The sequence below is a fragment of the Rhea pennata genome, chromosome 15, assembly GCF_028389875.1.
Source record: "Rhea pennata isolate bPtePen1 chromosome 15, bPtePen1.pri, whole genome shotgun sequence".
Lineage (NCBI taxonomy): Eukaryota > Metazoa > Chordata > Aves > Rheiformes > Rheidae > Rhea > Rhea pennata.
Genome location: NC_084677.1, coordinates 2,995,186 through 3,021,491, shown reverse-complemented (window position 1 = coordinate 3,021,491; position 26,306 = coordinate 2,995,186). Strand labels below are relative to the sequence as shown.

General features: G+C 40.8%; 1 protein-coding gene and 1 non-coding gene across 3 annotated transcripts in view; one reads left to right on the top strand and one right to left on the bottom strand.

Annotated features, from left to right (window-relative positions):
* Positions 1 to 25,360, top strand: part of ADCY9 (adenylate cyclase 9) — a 96,394-nt gene extending 71,034 nt beyond the window's left edge. For both annotated transcript variants that reach the window (XM_062588360.1, XM_062588361.1), the window contains 4 exons: positions 2,114 to 2,273; positions 4,721 to 4,869; positions 7,907 to 7,948; positions 14,623 to 25,360. In XM_062588360.1, the coding sequence (XP_062444344.1) occupies positions 2,114 to 2,273; positions 4,721 to 4,869; positions 7,907 to 7,948; positions 14,623 to 15,811 (1,540 nt within the window). In that variant the 3' untranslated portion in view covers positions 15,812 to 25,360. The remainder of the gene's footprint in view (positions 1 to 2,113; positions 2,274 to 4,720; positions 4,870 to 7,906; positions 7,949 to 14,622) is intronic.
* Positions 6,031 to 6,106, bottom strand: TRNAS-GCU (transfer RNA serine (anticodon GCU)). The gene has a single exon. It is a non-coding gene; the product is annotated as a tRNA-Ser (tRNA).
* Positions 25,361 to 26,306: the final 946 nt, after the last annotated feature.

The window sequence follows — 26,306 nt, the reverse complement described above, 5'->3', positions numbered from 1 at the left end:
AGGAGAATTGAATTTTATTTTTAGCAGCATGAACTTGGGTGGCATTTTCAGAAGTATTCGATACTGGACTAGCTTGGCTGCTACTGAAGACACGGATGGTTCTGTCATTGATGTTAGAGGCTGCTAAGTTAGGACAGTATATAATGCTTCAAAAAATCCTGTTCTTGCCCTATATAACTTTTGAATTTATTTTATTTTGCTTTATGTACAGGTTTTCTGTTTCTATGCTTTGTTAGAAATTCCTTTTTATGATATATAGTGTAGCTTTTTTTTTTTTTTTTTTTTTTTTTTTTGACTTAAATGCAAATCTATTAAGCTAGGAGCAAAGAAATCTGTTAGTTCCCTCTTGTGGAGGACTGTTGTATTACAGTGTCTTCCAAGCTGTTACCCAAATTTCTTTTCCTATGCCTTTAAATGTAATTCCCAGATTTGAAAAAGAGGGGGAAAGGAGATAAGTATTATTAAATCAGAGCTGAAAAACAGGAAGAGTTCTTGATTCCTCCAAAGAAAGCTGGAGATCACAATATTCGCAGAAGTCTAGACCTGAGAATTAAAAAAACATTCACAAACTATGCATTTTTGGAAGGGGTGGAAACAGACTCAGTTTCACTTAAACAACTTTAAATTTGCCCTGTTTTATGTAATGCTTTTATCTGGCGTTATACCTTGTATTTTAGACAAAGGAATTAAAGAAAATCTTTAAAATGAGTGGTAGATTTGGGGTAATAGGGAATGAGTTGTGCAGCTCTGGAGTACGGGAGTTTCCTAGCCTGCGTGTGTTCCATACCGAAAACACATTCTCGACGTTTGAGAGCATCTCTGTCCCCAAAGCAGCGACTCTTTACCGTTTGAGCTCTGTTGTAGCTCACTGCTGCAGTGCCTGGGCTTTGAAACGGTGCGCGTGAACTTCACCGATCACTCCTGCCCTGGAAGTGTTGCGGTCGCGCTCTCTTTTCCGAGTAAGTTAGGGAAGCCGTAGAAAGACAGGAATCTCTTGATAAAGCAGTGAAAAGCCTGGGCACATTCTGGTAATTACATTCACCCACGATGAAGTGGCTTTGTAGAAGGTTCGCTGCACTACATTGCCTTATTATGTCTTAATAAAAATAATAAGAAAGTTGAACAGCATCTGCAATATTTCTAGTGTGAGTAATGCTTCAGAGGTTTAGGAAGCAAGTTTCCTGAGGATTAGTTTCCATACATAAATAACAACTTATATGCGGCATCCTCAAGCATTAGGCATGTTTTTGCCTTTGCTTATTCATTTTAACGGTCAGAAATGCTCCCATTTAAGAAATATGTCAGTTAAACTGCTCTCGAGAACTCTTCTTGTTTCTCTGTCTGGCTCCTTCAGCACTTTGCAGATTTGGGCCTCGGTCTTACCAGCAGCTTGAGGCAGGAATCATTTCTTCCCAGCTGTCTCGTGCCGAGCCAACTGGGATGCTGTGCTAGATACCTCCAGGCGAGTGGAGGAGCGTGTGAGTTGCCAGCTGGCCTCCCCGAGCGCTCCTCACAACTGCATCTTATGCGCCGACGGCTGCGGACGGTGCCAGCTCGCGACCCACGCTCTCTTCCAGTGTCCTGATGAGAGGGAACGGAGTCTGATTTCAGCCGGAAACTTCTGTCAAGTTGGTTGTGACTAGGAGAACTGGTTTTGATTATAACGTTAAGAACGCGTGCGCTTGGCTTGCCTCTGGATGGATGATCTGTTAGTAGGATGTACGGCCCTTCTTTTCAAACATTTGTGACGTTGCTTTAACTAACCCTTTAACTCTCACCCCTTTTAAGGCTAAATATTTACGAATGGGGAGATGTCTTTCACACACTTGCCTTCCAAGTGATTAAAATTGGTTTTTCAGTTCATTCCCTCAAAGCCCACCGCACTGTGCTGCACCTTTTGTCACACCCCCTTGCTGTAGCAAGCAAATGGTCCTCCTTCAGCAGGTGTGGATTGTTCCCCCAAATCGTCAACAGGTCGTGCGTTGTACAGTACGCTGTGGTTGTTCATACAACCTGAATGAAGGGTTCAAAGTTCCATTATTACAGGTAAATGTAGACGTATGAAGTGATGCGCTAAAATTAATGCACAGGTCTGTCCTGTGATTTGTTGCAGGATGGCATTCTTTCTGGAGGAGGTGATGGCTTGCACAAAGCGTCTCCTGGAGGTGATATCTGGCTGGCTGCCTCGACATTTTTTCGGTGCAATCCTAGTTTCTCTCCCAGCTCTTGCAGTTTTTTCGCACTTCACCTCTGATTTTGAAACAAATATACATGTAAGTTGTAGAACTCTGTTTCATAATTTAACATTTTTGGATCTAACCAAGATTGTTGCTGGCCTGCCTTCTTCCTTTAAGTTCCTCGTGTTCTCAGCTAGAGATGTACTATTGCTCCTAGAGACACTGCGTTCTCAGAACAGTGTCCTGTTCATGTCTTTGTCATATTTGGAGTCAGATGGCATTTTCCAGCAAGACTAGACTGACAGAAATGGGTGTTCTGGGGAAGGTGAGCTGCTATCTTTTGTTTTCTCTTCTCTCTAACATAGCACGGTGTATGACCATTCCTTTCCAGGATCTTCTGGGAATGCTGTTTCACAAATCTCTTGCTATTTCAGGGTCCTACTTATAGATAATGACCAGATCTTCTTCATTCTTTCTATCACACGTTATAGGTGCACAGTTTATTTTTTGGGTGTAGGGAAGTGTTCAGTCTGTGGGAATGTGCAGACCAGATGTTTTGTGATCCTTCCTGATTTAAACATATATTCCACGATTTTCACATTCACACAGGACTGGATTTGAGGTTGACTGGCATGCCCTGTTAAGATCATTCTACAGCTTTTACCCTTTGTGAACTTAAGTGAAGTTAAATATTTTAAAGCTATATAAATTTCTTTGAATTAATAATGTCTTTTCTCCCTCATGACCACCAGTTAACTAATTGTAGGAGTGTTTTCCTCACACTGCAGGGAGCTGGAAACCTTCAGATCTCACAATTTCTTTGTCCATTTTATAGAATTCTATTCACCACCATCATGGATTATGTCTCCAAGCATTTAAAAATAAAATGGGAAGCACCACTATATAAGTGTATTCTCAGTATCTCTTCAGATTAGGTTATTAGTCCAGGTGCTTCAGTAAGATAGTGGTATTCACCACAAAACTTAGAATGAACTTTGCTTTCTTTCCTCTTGCAGGTCCTCCAGAGTCGTGGGGTTGTTGGCTCACTCTCCAAGAGATGTCCCAACACGTCTTGTGCTCAGTGATGCTTCAACAATCATGGAGCTCTAGGAAATGGAACCAGTCTATAGAGGGTCAGGTAAGTGTCATATTTTACTATGACATGGTTTTGCAAAGTTTTTTTTTAATTCATGGCATTTTATACCTCCCTGGATATAAATAATTAAAAATAAAAATAACAACAACAGCAATGAAAAAAAACTTTCCAAAGCCATGCATACATAGTAAAACACAGCACTTACTGACCCTCTATAGGCTGGCTTCATGCTGGGGCATCACTTGGAGTGAGAACCAGTGCTCTGCCACTTTAGGAGACCTGAAATGGGGGAAAAAAGTAAGTTTAAATTATGTTTTTTTATGGACACTTCTGAAATTCATGTTATCCATTTTCGAATCATTAAATTAAAACTACTTGTGGTTTAAAATGGAAAATGTTGTAAGAGGGTTTTTTTTTCCCATAGATAAACTGTTTCTACCTCTGAATCACATGCTTATTTATTGTGCTAGAGGATTTCTAATTTTCAGTTTCTGTACTCCAGCTGTAAAAGAAATACAGAATGGAAGAGAGGCAGAATGATCATTTTGATACTGTAAAATCCAGTATCTAGCTAAAACAGAACAGAACTCTCTAACACAGTTGTGGAGTCTCTGTTTTAGCTTGGCTTGTCATTGACATTCTTGATAAAATCAGAATTTGCACATCATTTGTCTACTGCACCATTGTATCTAAGGGGGGATTAAGACATTCTGGAGAATATATATCTGTTCTGCACTTCCTTTTATTTATCCAGTAAAGATTTGGAAAGGGAAGGTTTTCTGAGATAGGAAGTTTGGGACAAAAAAATCTAAAATTGTCCTTTCAAATTGACACAGATGATGATACTGCAGAGCATCAGTTCACAATGACAGATACCTGCTTTTGTTATCAAAACAGCTTTTTCTCATTTTGAGATCATCCATTGCTGGTAATGTGGTAACTTCCTCTAAGAGGAGGTTTTTAGGTTAAGAGGTTTCACAAAGTTTCTGAGGGTGAATGTGTTCCATATTTTCAATCACATGGAGTTTGGATGTCCAATTTAAAAGAGCTGGGTCCAATGCCAGTAGCTGGAAAGGAGGTTAGAGTGAATGTTTACCCTCTTTTTTTAAAAGGAAGAGCTACTGAGCTTTTTGGAAAGGTAAGATGTAAGTATTGAAAGTACAATGGTTGCACAATGCAGTAACAGAAAACTGCAGCTAATGAAAAGTGTGACAGACTATCTATGCTGTAAGTTTTCTTGTTTTTTGAAAGGAAGACCTTCAGCTTGAAGTGGTGTCTACTGAAACTCGCAGAGAGTATATGAGGTTATTTATTGTGCATTTTATACAGAGGAAATTAGATCCTTCTCTTTCATGTGACGTGTTCCTTTATTTAAGGTGGCATTTATGTACAGAAGGACTCCAGTCACCGAGAAGACGCTAACTTGCACTCTCTCTCTTTGTTGCAGTATACCATGTTTATGTGTTGTGCGATTCTGATCACCATTGTCCAGTACTGTAACTTCTGCCAGCTTAGCTCCTGGATGAGATCTCTGTTGGCAACTGTAGTAGGAGCAGTGCTTCTCATTCTGCTCTACGTCTCCTTGTGTCCAGACAGGTGAGCATCATACCTTAGTGCTCATAGACCGTGTTTCAATTTTATTTGTTTTCTGCACCTGCCAAGTGAGAGTCCAACACATGTGATTTTTGTGTCTACCATGAATTTCTCCACTACCTCAAATGTCAAAATTTGATTTTGGAAGAGATCTGCTTTATTTCAAGGATGTTCAGGTGATATCTGAGGGGCCTTTCCTGTAATCTGTTCTGAAATGATGCTCTGTCTTCAAGCAGTGTGTGTCTAAGGCATGCTTACACATACCAGTCAAACCCTCAGAATTTCCTTTTCATCTTCTGTTTTGAAACCTCTGTTTTCTTATCTTAAGAAATTTCTGAGATACTTGGTAATGCTCTTTTGGCACCAGCCCTTCTTCAGTTGTTCCCCCATGCTCCTCCAGATTTAATTTTCGCCCTAGGATCCATCTATCTTTCTTCCAGCTTGCTCCTCAAGGAATTTTTCACTATAGAAAGCAGACACTCAGATCCAGTAGGGGTCTAATAGCCCGTTTCCTCTCCCTCTTTTCTGCCTCTTCAGAGGATTCTGGAAGACAGTAACCAGAGGAATCAAGTTAATGCAATTGCTGTGTAATAACCTTAAGGGTTTTCAGTTTTTTCTCTGATAAGCAGTTTTCACCATAGGAGAACTTGTTTGCAGTATCTTTCTGCTATTTTCTTGCCAAGACAGTCGAGGGACTCCTTCCAGCCATCTGTCCAGTCTTATTGTTAAAATTTTATAATCGAGTTACTCTTCTCAGGGGCTTAAGATGCATAAACTTTGGCACTCTTACCACAGTATAGACTTTGCAAGGACTTTGTATGCTAGATTATTGTAGTTCCTATCAAAAGCCATTCTTTTTACCTGTCTTCAGAGTCCTGCTGAGCCATATGGTGAAAAGCATGAAAGAAGCAAAGTGTTTGTAGATACATGGTTTGTGCAAGTATTTAACTTTTAAACTCCTCTTCAAATATATGCAGTGGTCTCTTTTAATCTTGATCTATTTTTAAAGAAAAGAGAGAAAGAGAATAAAAGATGCTCCCTAACATCTGTTCAATCCATAAGTAAGTCAGAAGTGCTCTAAGGATCTGCAAATTTTTTGTCAAGATCCATAGAATGATAAGGTTGGAAGGGACCTCGGGAGGTCATCTAGTCCAATCCTCAGCATAGCCCTGTACGGGGATTGAACCCATGACCTTGGCATTAGCAGCACCACACTCTCACCAACTGAGCTAAACATGCCCCCAAGGATTGTAGGAGCAAGTCTTCCCCTCCTTGAAAAAATCTAGCTTGGAAGTAGAGTTAGTCAGAATAAGGTTTGTAGATCACATTAGACTAAAAAAAAATGTCTTTATTAGCAGAGCACTCAGGCAGTGAGTACAGGACAGCCCGTTGTAGCTTCAATTGGGGGGAAGTAGTGTTCTGTTTCTGGATGTCTCTCTTAGCTCATCTTTGATTTGTCTGTTTGGTTCTAGTTGTCCAGCTTAACTAACATTGTGTCTCCTCCAATATGCTAAATTTGTTGCTACTCGGACATCTCTGGCTCTCTCAGTGACACTCTCACAGCTGGGGATTACTTTATACCTGTTGACTTTTTCTTTGCAACACTGTCATAGTTTCACTGTCTTTAACTCTGTCCAACCATCGGCTTCACTGAGGAGTCGGCTGCAGGTTTGTCTTTTCAGGGAAGTTAGTGAACAGTAAACTCTTGGTGGTCTTTCATGATTCACTATCTACTCTTCTGTAATTCCCCCAAGCAGACATTCTTACTGCTGCTTAAGCTATGTGCAAACCACCATTTCGGCAGTAGAGTTACTGTGGCATAAGTAGATGCTGGTTCACTGCAAACCTTTTAAAATAGGCTAATCCAATGTAATTATATTACCAGAAGCCTATGCAAAGGCATTTGTCAAGCTAATGCATGAAAAATGTATCATTGTGGCTGACATTCTCTTCGGTGATCGCTTGAACAGACTTCTGTGCATCCATATCAAAGGCATTTTGTTGCAAAAGAAAATCGGAAGATTTTAAGTGTCGTAACTTTAAGTCTAATTACTTATTCGAAGTCAAAATTTTAGAAGAAATTACAAGTGTAATTATCATATCATCTTGTGCATAAGCTCTGCATCCTAACTTTGTGAATAAGGAAGGACACAAAACTTCAGATAAGCTATGCTTTTTCCTTCGTATCATCTTTATTAAGGAACTGAGAAAGGCTGTTCCCAAGCAAAGAGGTAACGACCTTGCCTATGTATCAATTCATGGCATCAACTTTTACTGACTCCTAAAGGAGCAGTGTGAACATTTAAGAAAGTGTCTTGGCAAACTGATTTGTAGAACAGTGATCACGGACAAAAATAATACACATTGAATAGCGTGTCCTGAAACTTTTATTTGACTAGCTTAATAGTAATTTTTTTTTTCTTCCTGTCTTATCAGTAGTGTGGATAATGTTTTTTGTCACTATAGTAATTTTCTGTGCATCACAGGCAAGTGTATTCTGCACATTTCTTCACTTTCTTTTTCCAGAAGTAACTGATCCTAAGAGATTTAATACTTAATTGCTGTAGAGAAATTGTAATGCAAATAAACGCAAAACTTTTCTCAACTATTTATTTTCGTCATGACACTTTTAGAAAGAGGCTCTGTATTTGTCCTCTTCTATCATCTTTGTATTGCGTTGGTCAGACAGGTTGGAGGCATAACTGCTTTTTAGAGTTCTTGCATTGTTTTCTCATGTATCCAAGGGAAGATTGAATTATTTAAAAATTATTTGTTCCAGACATTATCTTGACTGCATTATCATCAGTTACTCTTCAGAGGTGTTTGCATCTCTGTGTCTGACAGTGTCTTCCAAGGCAAAAAAAAATGCAGATAAATCATGTTGAAACAACGTTTAGCTGAAGCTGATCAAAAGTGAATTGCAGTTATTGGTTCTGCAGTCTGCATAACAGAGAAGTTTAAAATGCTGACTGAAATTCCAGCAGAATGTTTTGTTCATTGCTTTAACTTTCCCTCTGACATCAATGCATTTTTATTTCAGCTCTGTGGAAACTTCTCATCTAGATTTGGCACAGAACTTCAGGTAAGCTTTATGTAAAATGGCCGTCTTTATATTTAGGGAAAATTCTTATTTTCTTTTTCTGCATTATGTTTTATCTAAGTGGATAAACTAGATCTAACAAAGTTGGAAAGTCATTTATCTAGAGATATGTTTTCAATCAATTATAATCAGCAAAATTTTGTATACACAGCATCACACTTCTGAATTCAACAGATTGGTTCAGCAAATTGTGTTTAAGCTGTTTGTGTACGTAGCTTCCTTTCCAGAGGTCTTGGGCATGACTGAAAATCATCAGAGACTTATGTTGCGCTCATTGAATTGTGTAATGCTGTTTTCTTTTCCAATTAGATTTCTGGGAAGGAGAGAGCAATGGAGAGACTATGTAAAATGGCACTTGGTTTTGTAGTAGTAGATATTTATAAGTATTATCCCCACATTATGGGCTATTATCATAGTTTTATTGAAAGTTTCACTTTTGCCATTTGTAAAGTGTTTTTACTGGTCTTCAGGTTTAGACAATTATGTCCTCTAATTGCAAATTTAGGGATGATTTTAGGATGATGTTGTCTTTGATTGATGACCCTGTGAATTAATGACCCTGTGAATATATGACTAAGTAATTCATCTAAACAAATACATATTCAGGAGGATGTTGCTTTTCCTGGGAGCATGGGTCACAACAAAATTACTTTTTACTTTTTAGAAAATTAGAAACTACACAAATGCAATGACAGTTTAGAAGAAATGAGCATTTCCTAAGTACCAAGAGATGGTGACTGTGCTTTTTTGGACATTTACTTACCAGGAAGTTATCATTTACGGTGGTGATTTTTTAAAAGGATTTTCCTTCTTGTATAGCTTTGGTTCATGAAAGAAACCTTCATTTTTTGTAATGAAATTCCAGTTCACCGCAGTCAGGAGACCTGGAAAGTTAAAGCCAAAAGAAAAGAGGTGACTTGATTTTTATAAGCCTAAACAGTGGATTTGCTAAAAAAGCAGTATATGAACTATTAAAGCATAGGAGTCCCTGCAAGTAAGGTCTCAGTACTGACCTGAATTTGGATCTTCAGTGGTTTATTTTGTGAAATCACCTAAGCTGTATTGCTCAGAATTATAAGTTTCACCCTCTATTGACAACAGCTTAGCAGGCTCCTGACAGCTGCTAATCCCTAATAAATAAGTCATTTTGCCTTCAATAATTGACAGCAGTGTTCAGTTCAGTGACTGTTTCTGGGTCATCGTGTATTAGGAATCTGTCAAAAGAAATAGCTATCGAGCTTTGTTTATGTGCGAATATTTTTCTTCCAAAAATGTATCAAGTAACTTTTAACTCATGACAAATAAAGATAAAAGTGGATAAGAAACCAAACCATTCAGAGGTTCTTATTGCAAGCGGTCGTGGAGCACTCTCTGCCTGCTTTGCAAATCCTAGCTTGTGATTTAAATACCAAATAAGGCAGTTTATGAAACTATCTGGCTTGTTAAACATTTTTAAACTTCATTTTAAACTTTTTATTGAGAGATGTTCTATATTTGTATTTTGCCTGTCATTCCTTCAGCTGGGGGAAAAAAATGCATGTGTACCATGTATGTGTTTTTATGCTACTCTTCTGCATGCCAGTAGCAGTTTTGTCAGGCGTTGGTTAGTTGGTTGTTGTTTTCATTTTAATGTGAGAACAGTATCAGTGCAACGTGACGCTTTCTAACAGTCCAGATTCCACTGTTACCGAGCAGCAAGAACTTACAAATTGATATGGTTCTTCTATATGTCGGCGGTTAAGAGAGAGAATTAGGAGTTAATCCTGTTTTATTTCTACCACTAATTTGCAACAAAATTCAACTTCTCTTTTTAGTTTTTTTTTTTTTTTTTTTTTTTTTTTAATATATGTATGTTACAGGTCTAAATTTCTGTATGAACAGAATTTCCCCTTTACCGAGGTGATGGACCAAGAACGTGCTGAAACTCCCTTATCCTAGTAAACTTTTTTTGATGTTCATTTCTCACAAAAAGTAGGTTCCATGCTCACTCACATAAGCTTTTCCTTTGCTCTGGGGAAAATTTCTTATTGCAGAAATAGTTTGAGGGCCAAACAAACTTTTTAACTTGCATTTCTTGAATGAGGCCATTCCCTTTGCTTTTCTTGATCAAGAATTGAGATAGTTATTAAAATTACATGGGAAGAAAGATACTAATAGTGAAGTCTTAGCACAGAGTTTGCCTCTGGACTGTCTACATCAAGCTGGATAAATCAAAATAAGGAATTTGGCTCCCTTTCCAGACAGACCATTTTTTCAACCCAAAAAAGATACTATATGGATACTGTGTCTTCTAAGTTAGAATTACATCTTGCTTTCATTCATTTCTTATCTCAGAGCAGGTAGAGTGTATCTCTTTCCTGTTTTTTGTGGTTCCAAGAGGAATACTGATAGGCCACTTGAGACAGAAGGCTAAAACTGCTTGATAATAGTTTTCTTTAAATGCCTTCCCTATATGTTCTTCATCAAAAGCAGCTGTTCGATTTCCCTTCTTTTCCTCACTGTTTTGCCATTGCATTCTTTTTAAAGATTTAGTAGGCATGCATCCACTTTAAATATGTATATAGCAAGCCATCCAAATCCAAACATAGGTTACTGGCTTAGAAGCAAAATAGCTCTCCAAAAATCTTTATAAGTAGAAAAGTCATTATCTTTATGGTTAGTGATCAAGCCAAAGGAGATTCTATCTCCAGAGCTCTCCCTTGTTCCGCATTCAACACTCGGACTGGATGAAGATGCCAAGTTAATAGTTAGGCACCTGTGCCAGGAAGTACCTCAACTGTTTGAGTTAAAGGAACATTGTCAGCTTATGAGTCTCAATTTGAATGATTTTTAAAATTAACTTTTTACTGCAACACTTCATAAAAAGTCGAACTTTAAAAGATTTGATTTGTGAGATTTGTTTTTAATAAAGTTGTTGGGTTTTTTCGTGTTGTGTTCTAAAAGGTAGCTTCAGATACAGGGTTTCCTCTTCTAGCATGACTATGCACAAAGTGAGTTATAGTGACTGTAGGTCCTGAAACCTAGTATCTGCAATGTTCAGGAAGAAAATTGATTTTCAGATGAGTCGCGTGCAATTGTTTCCTCCATCAGGGTTAGTAACGTGACTTTTTGTACTAGTACTTGCAGCAGTCAGCAATCAAAAATGCTTAATCTGGAAAAGATATAGCACCTTCTCTTTTGAGCTACTAACCCGTTACCTTATTAATGAATTCAGGTGAGCTTGCAAGTGTGTCGCTGTCATTTCAAATGCAGATCTCTGGCTGCACAGCCGCGTGGGAAACAAGGTCAGCCCAGTGCTTGAGGAAATGAGTGAGAGCTCGCGGATGCTTTAGGAAGCTGTGAATGGGAGGCAGGAGCTTTCCCTCAAAAGACGGATCTTGGGTTCAGCACAGGCCACGTCTTATACCTTAAGATGCTGTGGTTTTGACCTGATTTGTTGAGGAATGTTTTGTACAATGTATAGTAAAAAAGTCTTTTGTGACTTAAATGAATCTCTGGCAGGGATGTTTGATGTTGCATCAGATTATCTGAATCGAACTCGTGTACTCTCAAATGAGTAACATGCGGTTGCTCAGGGCTCCTAGCAGATCTCTTCCCAATAGATACTGAAAATAATCAACTGTTTGGAAACCGGAGTTGTGTGTCCTGACCCTGAAAGTGTGTCCAGTTCAAACACAACTGCAATGTGCAATGAGCTCGTCTGGCTAATACAACTCCGCAAGAGTGGATGCAGGTCTGTGTGAAGCTAAAAAAAAATATAAAAATGTATAAAAATCTCTCTTGGAGCAAACACATCAGCCCTAACTAATATTTAGAGGAAAAGCAGAATTTGATACCGTGCGGCCTCAATTCTGAATCAAATTTTTGGCCATAGACTACAATCCTAAATTTAAAAAAATCAAAATTAACCCCAGCGTGATGGTTACAATCACTTGCTACACTTTTGTGTTGCATTTCATCAGAACATTTTGCTTCTGTTCCTTCTAAAACCATCATTATCACTTAAAAAAAATTCTGGCAGCTGGGATGAAGTGGCACAGGAGATTCTCATGCAGATTTTGATTTACTGAATTTCAGCAAGAGAATGCTTTGTTTGCAGCTATTGCCTGTGTACCACTAAGCCCCTTATTTTCATCTAAGCCATATCCTTGCCTACCTTTTTTGCTGTGGGGTATCTTTCCTTGACTCCTTGGAGAAAGTTAAATACCTTCAGCTGTCACACTTTTTAGATCCTCTGTCATCTCAGTTTTGTTTGAGAGCATCTTACAAAGGACTTTAATTTTGATGATTTGGTGAAAACATTTATCTGTTTTGTAAATCTGTAGCCATCTATTTCCAAAATGATGTTATGCATTGCCAAGGCATCAAGACCTGCTCCCTTCAGCCTAAGTGTACATGTTGCTGCCATTCAATTCCTTTAAAAAAGAACAAAATAAGAACATCTTATGGTACTACTTTTCAATATTTATCTATCTTCCTCTTGTTTTATTTTGTTTCTAAGAGCATCAAATTGGGGCAATTTTTGACGTCTTCAAAATCAGTTGCAAGTATTGAATTTCAGGAATTGTTACCATTCTAGTCGCGAATAACTTAGCCTTTCTTTTATTCTCAGATTCATTGTATGTCTAGGAAGAAAATGAGTAAGTTCATAACAGAGGTTCCATTAAGAAAAGTCGTCCTAAGGGAGAGAGGAAGAAGTCTTCATAACAACAACATATTAATAAATGCTGGACTGTAGAGACCTCTTCTGTGGCTAAGAAATAGTATCTTCCATTCATTCTCCTTTCTTGTCTTTTTAATATCAAACCAATAAAATGGATTGTTTAGGCTTCACCTCACTTGGGAGAAGGATATTTTTGGTTGATAACAAAAGAAGTAAGTTTCAAGATAATGTCAGAAATGTTAATAACCACATGCTGTCTTATCTTGAATCTGAAGTTCAACCTGCAAATTCTCTACTGTAAATATTTAACTTGCAGGAAACTTTTTCTCTGGTAGGTTTACTATGATAAAAACCAATAGGTACAAGTGCAAAGAAAAGACCGTAATGCATACAGATGTTTTTAGGGGATTGCATGCATTCAGTTGTCATCACAACTGTACCTTGTGTTTGCTGCAGCATACCTTTCTGGCTATGCTCTCAATCAGATATTTGAGAATGAATATGCAGAAAAAGAAATCATATCTGCAGTGTGTCTCAGTTGCCAAAATGTCTGCTTTGACTTCAGAAATGGAAGCATGTCCCTCATGGGTATAAAGAAAGAAATTGAACCTGGAAATGTTTTCACCTGTTACAGCAGCAAATTGAAAGTCTCCCCTTCTTGAGCTGTAGCTGCTGTTGTGCTTTGAGTTTTAATCTCTTTTGCTAACATACTCTCGTAAGAGAAATACAGAGAAACACTGAGATACAGATAGGTTTTCTACTTTTCAAGAGTGTAGTTAAAGCTGGATGTATTCTGAGCAGAAAGCTTTTGCTTGACGCACGAGTCACCTCTTCACTGCAATGATCTCAGCATGTGTCTGCCCGTATCAGCTCTTATGCTTTGGTATAAGTTTGGTGGTTTTTTTTTTTTTGTTTTTTTTTTTTTGTTTTTTTGAAAAACAATTGCAGCTAAGTGACTCTGGAAATCCTTAGATTTCCTACCTATCAGACTGTCTGGGTTTGGATTTGGTTTCTTGGGCTGCAGAGGTGGTGTCAGTTCTCAGACTGAATTTGTATCTTCGCAGCTCTCCAGAAAGTTAAGGTTGTACAGGCTGCAGATATGTGCCTGTTAGGGGCGGTTTGGCACTGGAAGCATCCTCCATCCGTGCTGCTTAATCTGCACGGGCAGTCAACACACTGTCAAAAGGATTCAAAATATGGTTCTCAACCTGTATGAGCACTGAATGTTTTTTGCCTTGGCACTCTGAGAAACTTTATCTCCCCCTTAAAAAGGTTTAATGGTTATAATGTACAGAAGATGTTTAAGCCAGAGCTCCGTATTTTCAGCTTTCACACAGGTGACAGTGTCCATGAAGTATCTTGTGACACAAGTTCTTCTTCCAGGGCCTAGATATGTTAACATGAAAGGCACATAGTAAAGGCTATTGGTCTTTGATAAAGAGACAAGGGGAAAATTTTGAGAGTATGAAGTAGGAGTTTTGAATATGGGAGGTAATACAAAGAAATAATAAATTCCACATAATTTAGTTACACACACACACACACACACACACACACACACATTATAAATATATATACATATAAAAGTTGTATATATACACATATGTAGTGTATTTTAGTTTTGTGTATATAAATATATTACATATATAAAAATATAGAATATAATATTTTTTTCATTTATTTATAAATAACAATAATTCTTTCATTGTTGAAGTTCTTAAAATAGGACTAATGTAAAGGCTCAGAAATTCCTGTGTCACCACACCCACAATATGCCTGTAAGGAAGTACTCAGTAAGTTTAAGATGAAAATTAATTCTACAGCATGTTTAACAGCACAGAAAATTATCAGAGCACATTTCATAATTTGGTACAGAACGTTACACTTCTTACACTTGCTTTTAGCAAAGGACTTCCAACTACAGAGTAGAAATTACAGTGCCCGAACTCTGTATTTTATTCTTTCTTGTTCTTTTGCTTTCTTCTGCTTCCAGCTCCAGAAAGAATCCGTGCAACAGCTCGGGGCCAAGTGACACCAGGAGGCCAGCAGACCTCATTGGTCAGGAAGTGCTGTTGGTTGTCTTCCTTCTGCTCCTCCTAGTTTGGTTTCTGAATCGAGAGTTTGAAGTCAGTTATCGTCTCCACTACCATGGAGATGTGGAGGCCGATCTTCATCGCACCAAAATACAGAGCATGAGGGATCAAGCTGACTGGTTGCTGAGGAATATTATTCCCTATCACGTGGCTGAACAGTTGAAGGTTTCCCAGAGCTATTCCAAAAACCATGACAGTGGCGGGGTGATCTTTGCTAGCATTGTGAACTTCAGTGAGTTCTATGAAGAAAACTACGAAGGAGGCAAAGAATGCTACAGAGTCCTGAACGAACTGATTGGGGATTTCGATGAGCTGCTAAGCAAACCTCATTATAGCAGCATTGAGAAAATCAAAACAATTGGGGCTACCTACATGGCTGCTTCAGGACTAAACACCTCACAGTGTCAAGACAACAACCATCCACATGGACATTTGCAGACCCTTTTTGAATTTGCCAAAGAAATGATGCAAGTGGTAGATGACTTCAACAACAACATGCTGTGGTTTAATTTTAAACTTAGGATTGGCTTTAACCATGGTCCCCTCACTGCTGGGGTCATCGGCACCACCAAGTTGCTATATGACATCTGGGGTGACACTGTGAACATTGCTAGCAGAATGGACACCACTGGCGTAGAGTGCCGTATACAGGTGAGTGAGGAAAGCTACCGCATCCTAAACAAGATGGGGTATGACTTTGATTACAGGGGGACAGTCAATGTGAAGGGGAAAGGTCAGATGAAGACCTACCTTTACCCAAAATGCATGGACAACGGGATTGTGCCACATCACCAGTTGTCTATATCTCCAGACATTCGGGTTCAAGTGGATGGCAGCATTGGGCGATCTCCGACTGATGAGATTGCCAACCTGGTGCCTTCTGTACAGAATTCTGATAAGATAGCCCATGGCACAGATAACTCAGAAACCAAGGACATGCTTCCTTCCTCCAAGAAACTCCAGAAAGATTCGCTGAAAGCGGAAGAGAGGTGCAGGTTTGGCAAAGCTGTAGGGAAGACTGACTGTGAGGAAGCAGGAACTGAGGAGGTCAATGAACTGACAAAGCTAAATATCTCTAAGAGTGTATGATGCACTGTCAGAGTTGCATGAAGTGCTCTGTCAATAGAAACACAAAGACGTTTGCAATCGGCGGTTTTCTTTTTGAAGAGAGACCTTCTCAACACCTGGGTTGTACGTTTGTTTTCATTTCAGTGCCTGATGCTGTGTGGATCACAGTTCTTCAGGGCTTGTTTTCATCCATCTCTTTCCTCCATGCCCCAAATCCCATCCCAAGCTCCCCAGCTCCCTGTGCAACCATCTTTCAGCTGAGTAGAGGATATTAAGTGCCTTCAGATATACTCCATTGGACTCCCTGTCCAGGTACAGAGGCCCCAAGTGAAATCATAGCTTTGGGTATTTATCTAATTTTAAAGAAAAGAAAAGCTGTGGTTATATCATTTTTATTGTTGTTTCTCACAAAACACTTTTTTTGGCTAATGCAACTCCTTGGGTTTTTTATATCTATCTGAACAATATTTTACTGTTATCAGACCTTTTGTATGTAATGTAAACACACAGACAAATGTGCATGTATCTACCATACAGATCTGACATAAAGTGCCAGTAATGTACCACAAAAGAATGTCTTGGCAAGGGGGTGACACAATTTTCCTTTGTGTTAGGCTGGAGGAGGAGTTCTGCAGTGGCTTAACATTTAGTTAGAGTTGGCTGAACAACTGCTGTAGTTTTATTCTCCTGTATTGATGCTTTCCTCAAACTTAATGTGCCATGGTGTGCTTTGGATACACTTGTTTTCCGTATAGCCAATGAGTTACTGACACGTGGGAATGGAATCGGGGTTCAGACCTCACCAACTCTCAGGACATGGTTCCAGAAGCAGACAAGTGACCGTACGAGTGTTACAATTCAGGTCTTAAGCATCTAAAACAGTTTCATTTTGCTCCGCCACCTAGCTGAATTTGCAAAGGTAGGTGAAGTTGGTGTCTTGAAAGCTGGTCTGATTTGAGAGCGAGAAAAGCTAAATACATGTTTTGGGGATGCCTTTATTTATTTATTTATTTTATGTCTATTTTTATTCGGGTTTTGTGGAAGGGATTAGGAGAGGTGAGCAGCTGTTAATTGGTTTAATAAGAGTAATAAGTCGTCCAGTAGTGTTTCAGCCTCTTTGAACTACCAACCACTGTGAGGATGTTACCTAGGCAATATTTGTTTCCAAGCTGGAGAAACTTCTGAAGCCACCAAACGCAATTGAGGATCCCAGCTTCCCTCTGTACTGAATTAATGGTGCTGCACAATATTTTTCAGGATCTGTCCCCTACACTGTGCTTTTGCAGCAGGGAATAGAACAGCGTGTTCCCCGTGTGCCGCTGAAAGCAGGGATAGGCAGAGAGTCCTTTAGTGTGAGCTGAGAAGCACAATAACTGCCCAGCCCTGCAGACGACTTTGTGCAGATCCCTGTGACCAAGGATCTGCCTGAGCACGGGAATCCGTTTGCACAGAGGCAGCTGCAGGACTGGAGCCTTAGACTGTACCAGTCCTCCCTTCGCATGCTTCCGTCTCCTCTTTCACTTACGTTTGATGGCCCGCTTTGGATAAGGCTGATTATTCAGTTACTCCAGTTTAGCCAACTCCTTGTGACACCAAATGAAAAGAAAGAATTTTCGTGCCCAAAATAAGTTCATTAGCCAGGGAAAAGCTGGTGAAATGCAATGCTGTATTGTCTGCGTATTGATATGTTTTCCTAATTATTTCTTTCCTTCTGAACTGAAAGCAGAATATATTGATACTACTTTTTCTTCCCAGTGTGATTTTGTGGAGTTTGAGTAATAATAAATATACACGTTGTGACGTTCCTATTCAGCTATGTGAGATCCATCTACACTCCACGGTGAGCACAGAGCTATTGAAGCCTTTGTCAAATGTCAGTCCATGAGATGTTTGGATCTCAGTTACATTAAACAAGGTTCTGTACACTGTTCTCAGAAAAGCTGCTGTTTATGCACCTTTTAATTAGGTTTGACATGAAAGCTATTTAAAGTGAACCTTACTTGTTCAGTCTCCCAGCACCGAAAAAATACTGGGTACTCAACCTCGTACCGTTTTGTCCTAGATGCTGTAAGCCTGTTTTGGGGCTGCTCCTGACAAGCAACAATATAATGTTTCTCTTACTGCACAGTTCTACAACAGCCTTCCTTGTCAGTAGATTTAAAATATTCCTTCCTCTCCCCCCCCCCCACCTTCTTATTGGGTTGCACTTCCAACTTTCAGGTAGTAAAACTCTGCAAATACCTCTTGCATCCAAAGAATGTATTCTTGAAACCCTTTCTAGGATTCTAGTTTTGGTTATGTCAGTGTGTGTCAGTATTTCTTTTCTTACAGTAGAGGAGTTAACGTCATCTAGAATTGTTTACATGCCTGCTAGTGTTACATTGGGTGTCTCGGAGCTGTTAGACCCTTTTTGCCTTTCACTTATTTTTCCTGATTTTTATAGAGACAACTATATCCGGTGGTAGAATAGCGTTTCTCGCTCGTTGATCAGCTGCGTATCCTGGCAAAGGCCTATCAAGACGTGCCCGCTTCTCTCCCGTGTTAAATACCGCACAGCAATGAGACCTCCAGGCAGCAGCGCTGCGTCCGGTGAGAGGTTGGCACGTTGCGACTAGACCTAGGAGGAACAGCGGAGTCCAGGTGCGGGAGGAGGGCCTGGGGCTGAGAGCGCCTTGCTCGAGATGTTGAATTAACGCACTGCGTAACACCCAGGCCTCCTCCTTACGCCTACACAACGAACAAATCTCCCATGCTGATCGTGGTATGGTACTGGGGGAGTCTTGATAGTTTTCTGGTAACGCCAGAATACCAAAAAGTCCCAGGGCCTCTTTCCTGTTGGCACTAAGCAAATAAAATGACCAAGGATGGAAATATTACTGGATGCTGAAATCAAGGGCTGTTGTCTGCTCTTGGAACGGATTTGTTATACGCAGAGAGCTGACTGCAGGCAGCGTCACGCTGCCTGAGAACTGGAAAACAGTTATGAAAAGCTGAGTAACAGGTTGAACCTCTGTTTGCTTATTGCTACCGGAAAATAGCAGCTAACATTGAACAACTTCAGCTGTAGAGATTGCCATTCTTCTTTCAGAAGTTTTGAATGCTTTTTTTAATGCAGCGTAGATATGAAATCAAGAAGCTGAGCTCTCCATGGTGAGGTTAAATAGTGAGATTTTTCAAAGGCACAAGGAGCAAGTAGATACCTGTTTTCTGGTGAAAAACAGGGGGAGCTGAACCCTCACATCTGCCTTTTACACCTTTCGAAAGCTGTCCCAATACCTGCAAAAATTACTCTGTAGGTGTTTTTAATGGCATCTCTGTGTGCCTCAGAGCCACAGGCAGCCGTGTTACACGTTCACTTGCAGGAGGCCGTGATGGAAGTTAATTGAATTAAAATACCTTTTTAGGTGGTTGTGTTAGTGCCAGCCCAGCTGTTGAAGCACGGTGTAGAGGTTGAAGAGTCGGGCAGATGACTGGCAGGGCGTCCTGCGAGAGCAGTCAGTGCGCTGTCGCGTTGCACTTGTGTTTTCAGGATGGGTTAACAGCGATCATTTCACGGTCATCCGGGCGGGGGGAAGACTGCTGAATGTTTGCTAGCCCGGTTACTGCCTGTCGGCACAATTTGCTTGCAGAAGTTGTTCTGGAGCTTGGATTAATGAGGAATACGCTGAATATTTTCTGCAGTGTTGTCTTAACCTGCTGCTAGCACATGAAAATATTTTTTTTCTTACAGCTACTTCAGTGAAAATGAGTTGATTTTTCATTTAAAGCAAAGTAAATGACATTTCCGTTTACTTATTTTGGGTGTTTCTGATTTTGAAGTAAGCGCAGGCTTGCTTTTTGCTGCCCAGAATTTAGCATTATTCCCTTTTTGCTTAACCTAAGAGCCACAACATCCTAAGTGCTTTGAGCAGAGCAGAGACCAGTAAAGGCACGTGCTGCCTATCCGCTTTCTCACTGCTCTTCTCTAATGCGAAGTGGACCGGGGTTTGGAGGTGGCCACGTGGGGGTGGAGAGGATGGACTCTCCAGCAAAGCTCTCCAGTAAAACTTCGCCCAGAGGTAGTTTAGCACTGGTTGGCAACAGGGAAGGGCTTTATAGGAAAAAATAAATAAATAAAATAGTTTGAGACTCTTATTTTAGATCCAAAAACATAGAAAATGGGGTTTTCAGGAGAAAAGTGAAGGGCATTGTTAACAAAAAATTGAATGCATCCGAGCTTTAAGGTAAAGAAGAGCTGATTCTTGATTTTAAAAGAACAAGCTTTTAGGGTGTCTAGCACGTTGAAGTTGCCAAACTCTAGCTTCTTTCTAAAACTTTGATTCTGAATTTTAGAAGTTTTAAAATTTAGGGTTTCTAGTGAGTGCCACATCCAACTCCTGCATTAAAAAAATAACATCGAAGGTGAGCAGTTACTGACTTCTGATCTTTGTTTCCCAGTGTCGCAGAGCACTGAGAACCTACGAATGCCTGAAGCTGGCTATAATCTGATCAGCTTCCTGTGTGGCTTGGGGATTTTTGCCAAGTCTAAAGATTGTATCTGTTTTCTCACTTCTCTTGTGCTGCAGTCTGGTGTTTTCTGAGTGGACGGGATGTGGGGAGAGGTTCTCGCCTGTACTAGACTAGAGCTCCCGCTCTTCACAGCAGCATTTGAATTCTGTTATTGCCAGGTCGTGGTTTCATATGTTTTCTTTGCCGTTTCAGCTGCTCTGACTGCCGCTTGCCTCTGCCCGTGTTTCCTAATATAAAGAGGAATAGTATATTTGTTCTGCTGTCTCGGTTCTGGTACGTTTGCCCAGTCGCAGCTGCAGCGCTCTCCTTGCGCTATTGCTACGCTGCTTAACAGAAGATAGAGAAGAGTAGCAGGCACATCCAAATAGCCCAACTGAAGAATTCTGCGAAAAATAACATTTCCATCTCACCGCAAAAATATATATATATTATCCCAAGTGATTAGTGATTACCAGAATAGTGATTCTACTTACTTTCCACAGTAGAAAACTTCAGAAATCCAGGTCCGCTGTCCACGCCAGCGATTCTTTAACAAGCAGGATTTCTAGTGGTAGAGACCTAACTGGTAATACGTAGATGTTTCCTTTTGTGAAAGTGTAAAAAAAAAATAAAAAAACCCAAACATCTACTATTAATTGATACAACTTTCTCAGTGGCTGAAGATGTCACACAGGTGGTATGACTGTGAAAAGACTATTATTTTCGAGCACCAAGAAAAACAGTTGATGCTAAAGGTGCAAGGATCCCATGGTACTAAATAGCAGCGAGCTGTGGTACTCGCTGGTACTGCTGGGGCCTTGATGCCCCAGCAGACGGGGAGACCCAGTACTTCTGTGACTTAGCTAATTATATGTGGAACTTCCAATTTGTTCAGACTTTGTGCAGGAAAGTCATTTATCCCTCCCCTCCCCCCCCCCCAAAAAAAAAAAATTTCTTCTTTAAGATCTCTATGTAGGCTGTAGCAGTTGGTTTTTGGCGTTCCAGGGAGACAACGTTTAAGGGAAAAAAACTGAATTATGGTTTGTTGTTACTAAGGATATTCTCAACAGCCAGTGGCTATAGAATTTTGCAAAGTCCTATAAAAAATAAGTTGGAAACTAGAACGATTGATCACTAATTCCTGCAGACAAACTGAAGTCCTCTAGGTGTTTGGTTTGAGTGGTCCAACGGTCTGAAGATTTTGTGTCAAGCTGTGAAATCATGGATCGTTTTCTGCTAAAATGTACGGTAACGGAAACTTGAGAGGCAGAACACCAAGGCCTGCTTGTAAAAATAAGGGGTGACCAGCATGGGATATAGTGTAATGATACATGTATTTTTTCTCCTACCCAACCCAAGAAATATGCTCTTCAGTAACATACATGCTTCCAGGTCAGGAGATCGGGCGTAAAGAAATTGTACTGCACTAATACGTTGATATAGTTAAAAATCAATCCAGTCGCTTTTTAACTATCAATCTAAAAATTTAGACATCTCCATGTCCAAAGCTACTGCTGTGTTATCCCCCAAAACTTAATATCCTTCTTGAAAGTAGTATGAGGCCTGCTGAGCTGGTGGCAAAACATGGGATAAGCGTATACCCTGCAAGATGCTGAATTCTGTGAAATCACTGAGTGAAGGAGAAGGCAGCTATGAAAGGAGATGGCAGGTTGGTTTGAAGGTTGGTCTTTAATTCCCAGGTTTGGTGTCTTTGCTTGGCTGAAGACCTGGGAAGTTTATCAGGTGTGAAACAGAGCCTCTATTTCCCTGTAGGCTTAAGAATTCCCTATTTTCAGTGGTAGTACGAGGGAGCCTTAAAATGGACTTTTTAAGTCTACTTTAACCCCACTGTCCGAGCTCTGTGCTCAGGGTGGTAAGGAGGAGGTATTTTGTCTGTGAGAGTCGGACACCAGGAGCTTATCAGCTTTGTCTTCTTCGAGTTGGTTTAAAATCGAATGTCAGGCTCTGGGGAGGCTCAGGCAGAAACTGAAATAGGTGTGAAATACGTCTTGTTTTAGCAGCCGCTGGGGCTGGGGGAAGGAGTTTGGAGGTGCGTTATATACACAGAGAGAAGCAAGTATAAAACTGGCAGAAAAAATGATGGAAATTTTCCGTATAAAGCCTTTTTTAAGTCTTTACAAGAGGACTTAAATTTTGTCTTTGGCGGAGTTAACTGGCTGCAGGACGTGGATATGGACAGTTGCTGCTTCAACTGGAGAGCCAACAGTAGGCTTTGAGGAAGGGGATTCTTCTGGAAGAAATCAGTTTTCAGAAGAGATTTAAAGCTTTTTGCCTAGTTCCTTACTGTAGCTGCCAACCATGTGTTTGCCTCACCGAGGTGCGGCCGGCCGGCGCCGCACGTTTCGGCACAGGCAGGGCTGGGTTTTTGCATTTCAGCCTTCAGTCGTCTTCTCTGTGTTTTATTCTGTTCTTCCGTTGTTTTTTTGACTCGCTATAGCAACATGTATTTTAATCTCCAGAAGTTGCAATGTTCGGTGAATCTTGAGAACTGCAAAGAGAGTCATAGCATGGGAACAGTTACTAAAATTATGATTTTCAGCTCTTAATCAGTGCTGCTCTAATTGCTTTGTCATTTATAGCTCACATTAGCAATTACATGCAGTGAAAGTCAACGCTGAGCATCCAGCAGGTGGTCGTGGTCAGAGCTGGGGTGTCCATTGTTTGAGCATTTTGAGAATCATTATTCAGAAGATGCCAAAGCAAACTCTCTAAAGTACTTCTGTTTTTTCCTTAGGTGTTAATATGTTCACTTTTTTCTAAATTAATATTTTGGCTAAATATCAGTTTGCAATTCAGAGAGTTTTCATCAGTTCTTTGAGAACGAGATAAGCTATGGAGAGGAAAAGAAATGGCTGTGTGTGGTACAGTAAGAGCAAGCACGTGTGTGTTTGTGCACGCGTGCCTGTTCCCGGGTGCGCGCGTGCAGAAGGTGGTTGCCCCTTTGAATCTTTTGATCATCCTTGCCTTGATTTCGCTTGTAATTTATTTATAACGTTAGCTATATCGTTCCATCTCGCTGTTGCCTGCTAGCGGTTTGTCCAAAGGAGGAGTTCTTGCAAGATTGCAGTGATCTGTACCATTGTCCGAAACAGGGTTCAGCCACCACACAGGTGCTGGGACACTCAGACCACCGTCGCCGTGCTTCTTTTGTATGTTTTGTGTGCCCAGCCGCTAGAGTAACCTTCTGCGTGATTTAACCTCCTAAATCATTGCTTCTGGCTTTCTGAGGCTGTGTCGATGCACCTGTGCTGAGACGGGGACTTGCGCCCTGTTGCAAGTACAGCTTTAAACTTCCAGAGTAATGAACTCTTCAAAACCGAGAGCCTTAACTAGTGCTGACATCTGTTCAGAGGCAAAGCGCAGTTGCAAGTTTGTGCTGAATGTCTGAGAATTTATATGCTCCCTCGTGGCTGCCTCCCTTTTCCGAGGAGGTCGTAACAGTTTCCACACGCGGCACGGACCTTGGCCACGCTCACTGAGTTAACAAGTGCAGAAATGTGCCCCCACGCTCGTGCTCTCCGGAAAGTCATCCAACTCCTACAGGGTTGGTATGATTTTCTTTTTCATTGGATTTACCTTAAAAGCTCTTTCTTCCCTTGAACCAGTATGGTTAAGTTAGCGTAAAGAGTTGTATGTATGGTGGCTGAGGGCTGGCTGCTTCCTTCTGCACCCCGTCTCTGTTCAGGACTGCTGCATTAAGAGGAGGAGAAGGCGATGACGTAAATGTATCGCTGTACGGAAAGGCCAGCGAAGCGGGAAGGCGTTGAGCTCCCCTCCGGGCGCGGGAGGGCGGCTTGCGGCCGGGCGAGGAGCCGCCTGGCCGCGGCGGCGGGGCTGCGCGCGGGGAGGTCTCGCGGCGCCCGGGCGGAAGCAGGCTTCGCTCCCCATCGCGTTGCAAATCGGATTCCCTCCCCTCTCGGCCACGAGATTGTGGATACTTACGGAGAGAATGACTGGCCGTGGTTCACGCGCCGGGCAGCGTCCCTCTGTCCCAATGGCTTGAGACGATTCCCGTTCCTGGATTGCTAATTAATCGCGACTTCCGTTCCCCAACTTCGTAAGTACGTCTTCCCTCTTGGCCTATTGGTTTTGTTTCATGTTTTCCTATGAGGAAATTGCAGCTGGATATTAAAAACGTGCACTAGAAATTCAGACACTGCTGTCGAAGCCGTGTGGCGGGGTTGGGTTTAGTTTTGAGTTTTTCATACGTTAGTTTATACAGTATTACACAAATATAGGACACTATATAAGCAATTGCTGTGTGCAAAGAGCTGTGGTGCCTGGCTGGAGTGTTACCTGATTGCAAGCAGCCTGCGAGCGATTCTTTTTGGAAGTGAGAATCTCAAATCAGAGTTTGCTTTTGTTTAATAAATAGTTGCAAGTTTGACAAAGATGTGACTTGTGCTCTACCTGGCAGCGTTGCAGACCTGGAAGTTGATAGAGACATCAGGCCGTTACCTGCTTTCCTTATAAGCTGCCTCTCCAGTATTACCCGAGTCTCTAGCACCGCCTGTCCGTGCATAAGCATACATAGAAATTGTACAGAAAGTGTTAAACATTAATTAAGAACAGAAAAAAAAAAAAAAAAAAAGGAGAATGAACACATTTAAAAGTATCCAGGTTAGCTGGAAATTGTTTCTTCACGATGTCTTTGGTTTCCTTTTCCTTTCCGGCCCCAGCAAACCCCATGGTCGCACTACGTTCTCCCTTCCCTTTTTTGCAAAACGACAGAAATGGCCTGTTTACAAACACTTACACGGGGAAGTTTGGAACTTCTGCCAGGTTACTTTTGCTAGGGGGGACGGGGCTTCCTTTCGGCAACTTAACTGTAAATATTCTGCATATGCTTTGTTGACAAAACAGAAATGGAAGAAAGTTGTATCTGTGAAATATTAAGCTATATATGTATATAGATAAAATGCATATTATCTTTGACTCGTTACTACGGATCTGTAATCAATTGTATATTAAACTGTTTTACTGTATCGCAGATCATTTCACGCTATCTTAGATGTAGAAAAGCTGAGAAAGTAATTCACAATACAGTATGTCAACTTAAAATTTGTTTGCTTTTTTATTTTTGCTTCAGCACTACTTCAGGCAGAGTCTTGTGCCATTTGCACGTTGTTTCGAAGAATAGCAGTTTGGAACCTAAGTTTCTGAATCCTTTATTTTGGATCCAGCTTTTTACAATGTTTCTTTGACAAATCGTGAAGACACTAAGTTCGTTTTCGATTAGGCATGTGTCTGAAGGGCTAAAGGAATTGTAGCCCAAAACGTAGAGCTGCTGGCCCCTGATTGCTGGTTGGTGCTAAACGACTTTTGTGTTCTCAATAGCGGTTTAAAAAGAAAAAAGAAACCTTCCTGCTTTTTCGCTCATCTTAACACTGCTGTAGAGGACTTTGTGAACGTGCCCTACAGCAGCCCAAGCGGCAGCAGTACTGAACCATCTCGCTGTCCCTGCTGACTGCAGCGAGAGATTCAGCTGCGGGGGAGAGCTGAGGGTGAGACTTTTCCACACCGGGAATTGCTTTGGCTGAAGTTGGATGTGAATTTAAAAAGGGGGGTTGGAGGTTTTGTTTTGTTTTGTTTTTAAGCAGACAGTGTGGGTGATTTATTCTGGAATACCAGTGCCTTACTCAAATTATCTTAATCCACTTTGAAAGTGGATTGAATTAATTCAGAGTGTGACATTCTTATTCTGGAGTAAGAGTCCACAGAAAAAGAAATACCTTAGCAGGAGCCGCTGGCTGGTGAGGGAGGCCTTGTCAGCGGTCTCAGGGTCTAACTTTGCCCGGCAGGAAGAGCTCAGCGTGCTGGGCAGCCGTCTGCAGGGTCTGCAGCAGAGTCTCTCCCTCTGTCCGTCTCTCTTGCTCACACCCCACCACAGTGTATTTTCATTGGGTTTCCTTGGGAGAAAAATACGTTAGATTTACCAAACGAGGGACTGCTCCGTGCCCTTGCAAAACAACGTTTTGACCTGCAAGATCGGAAGGTTTCTTCTGGA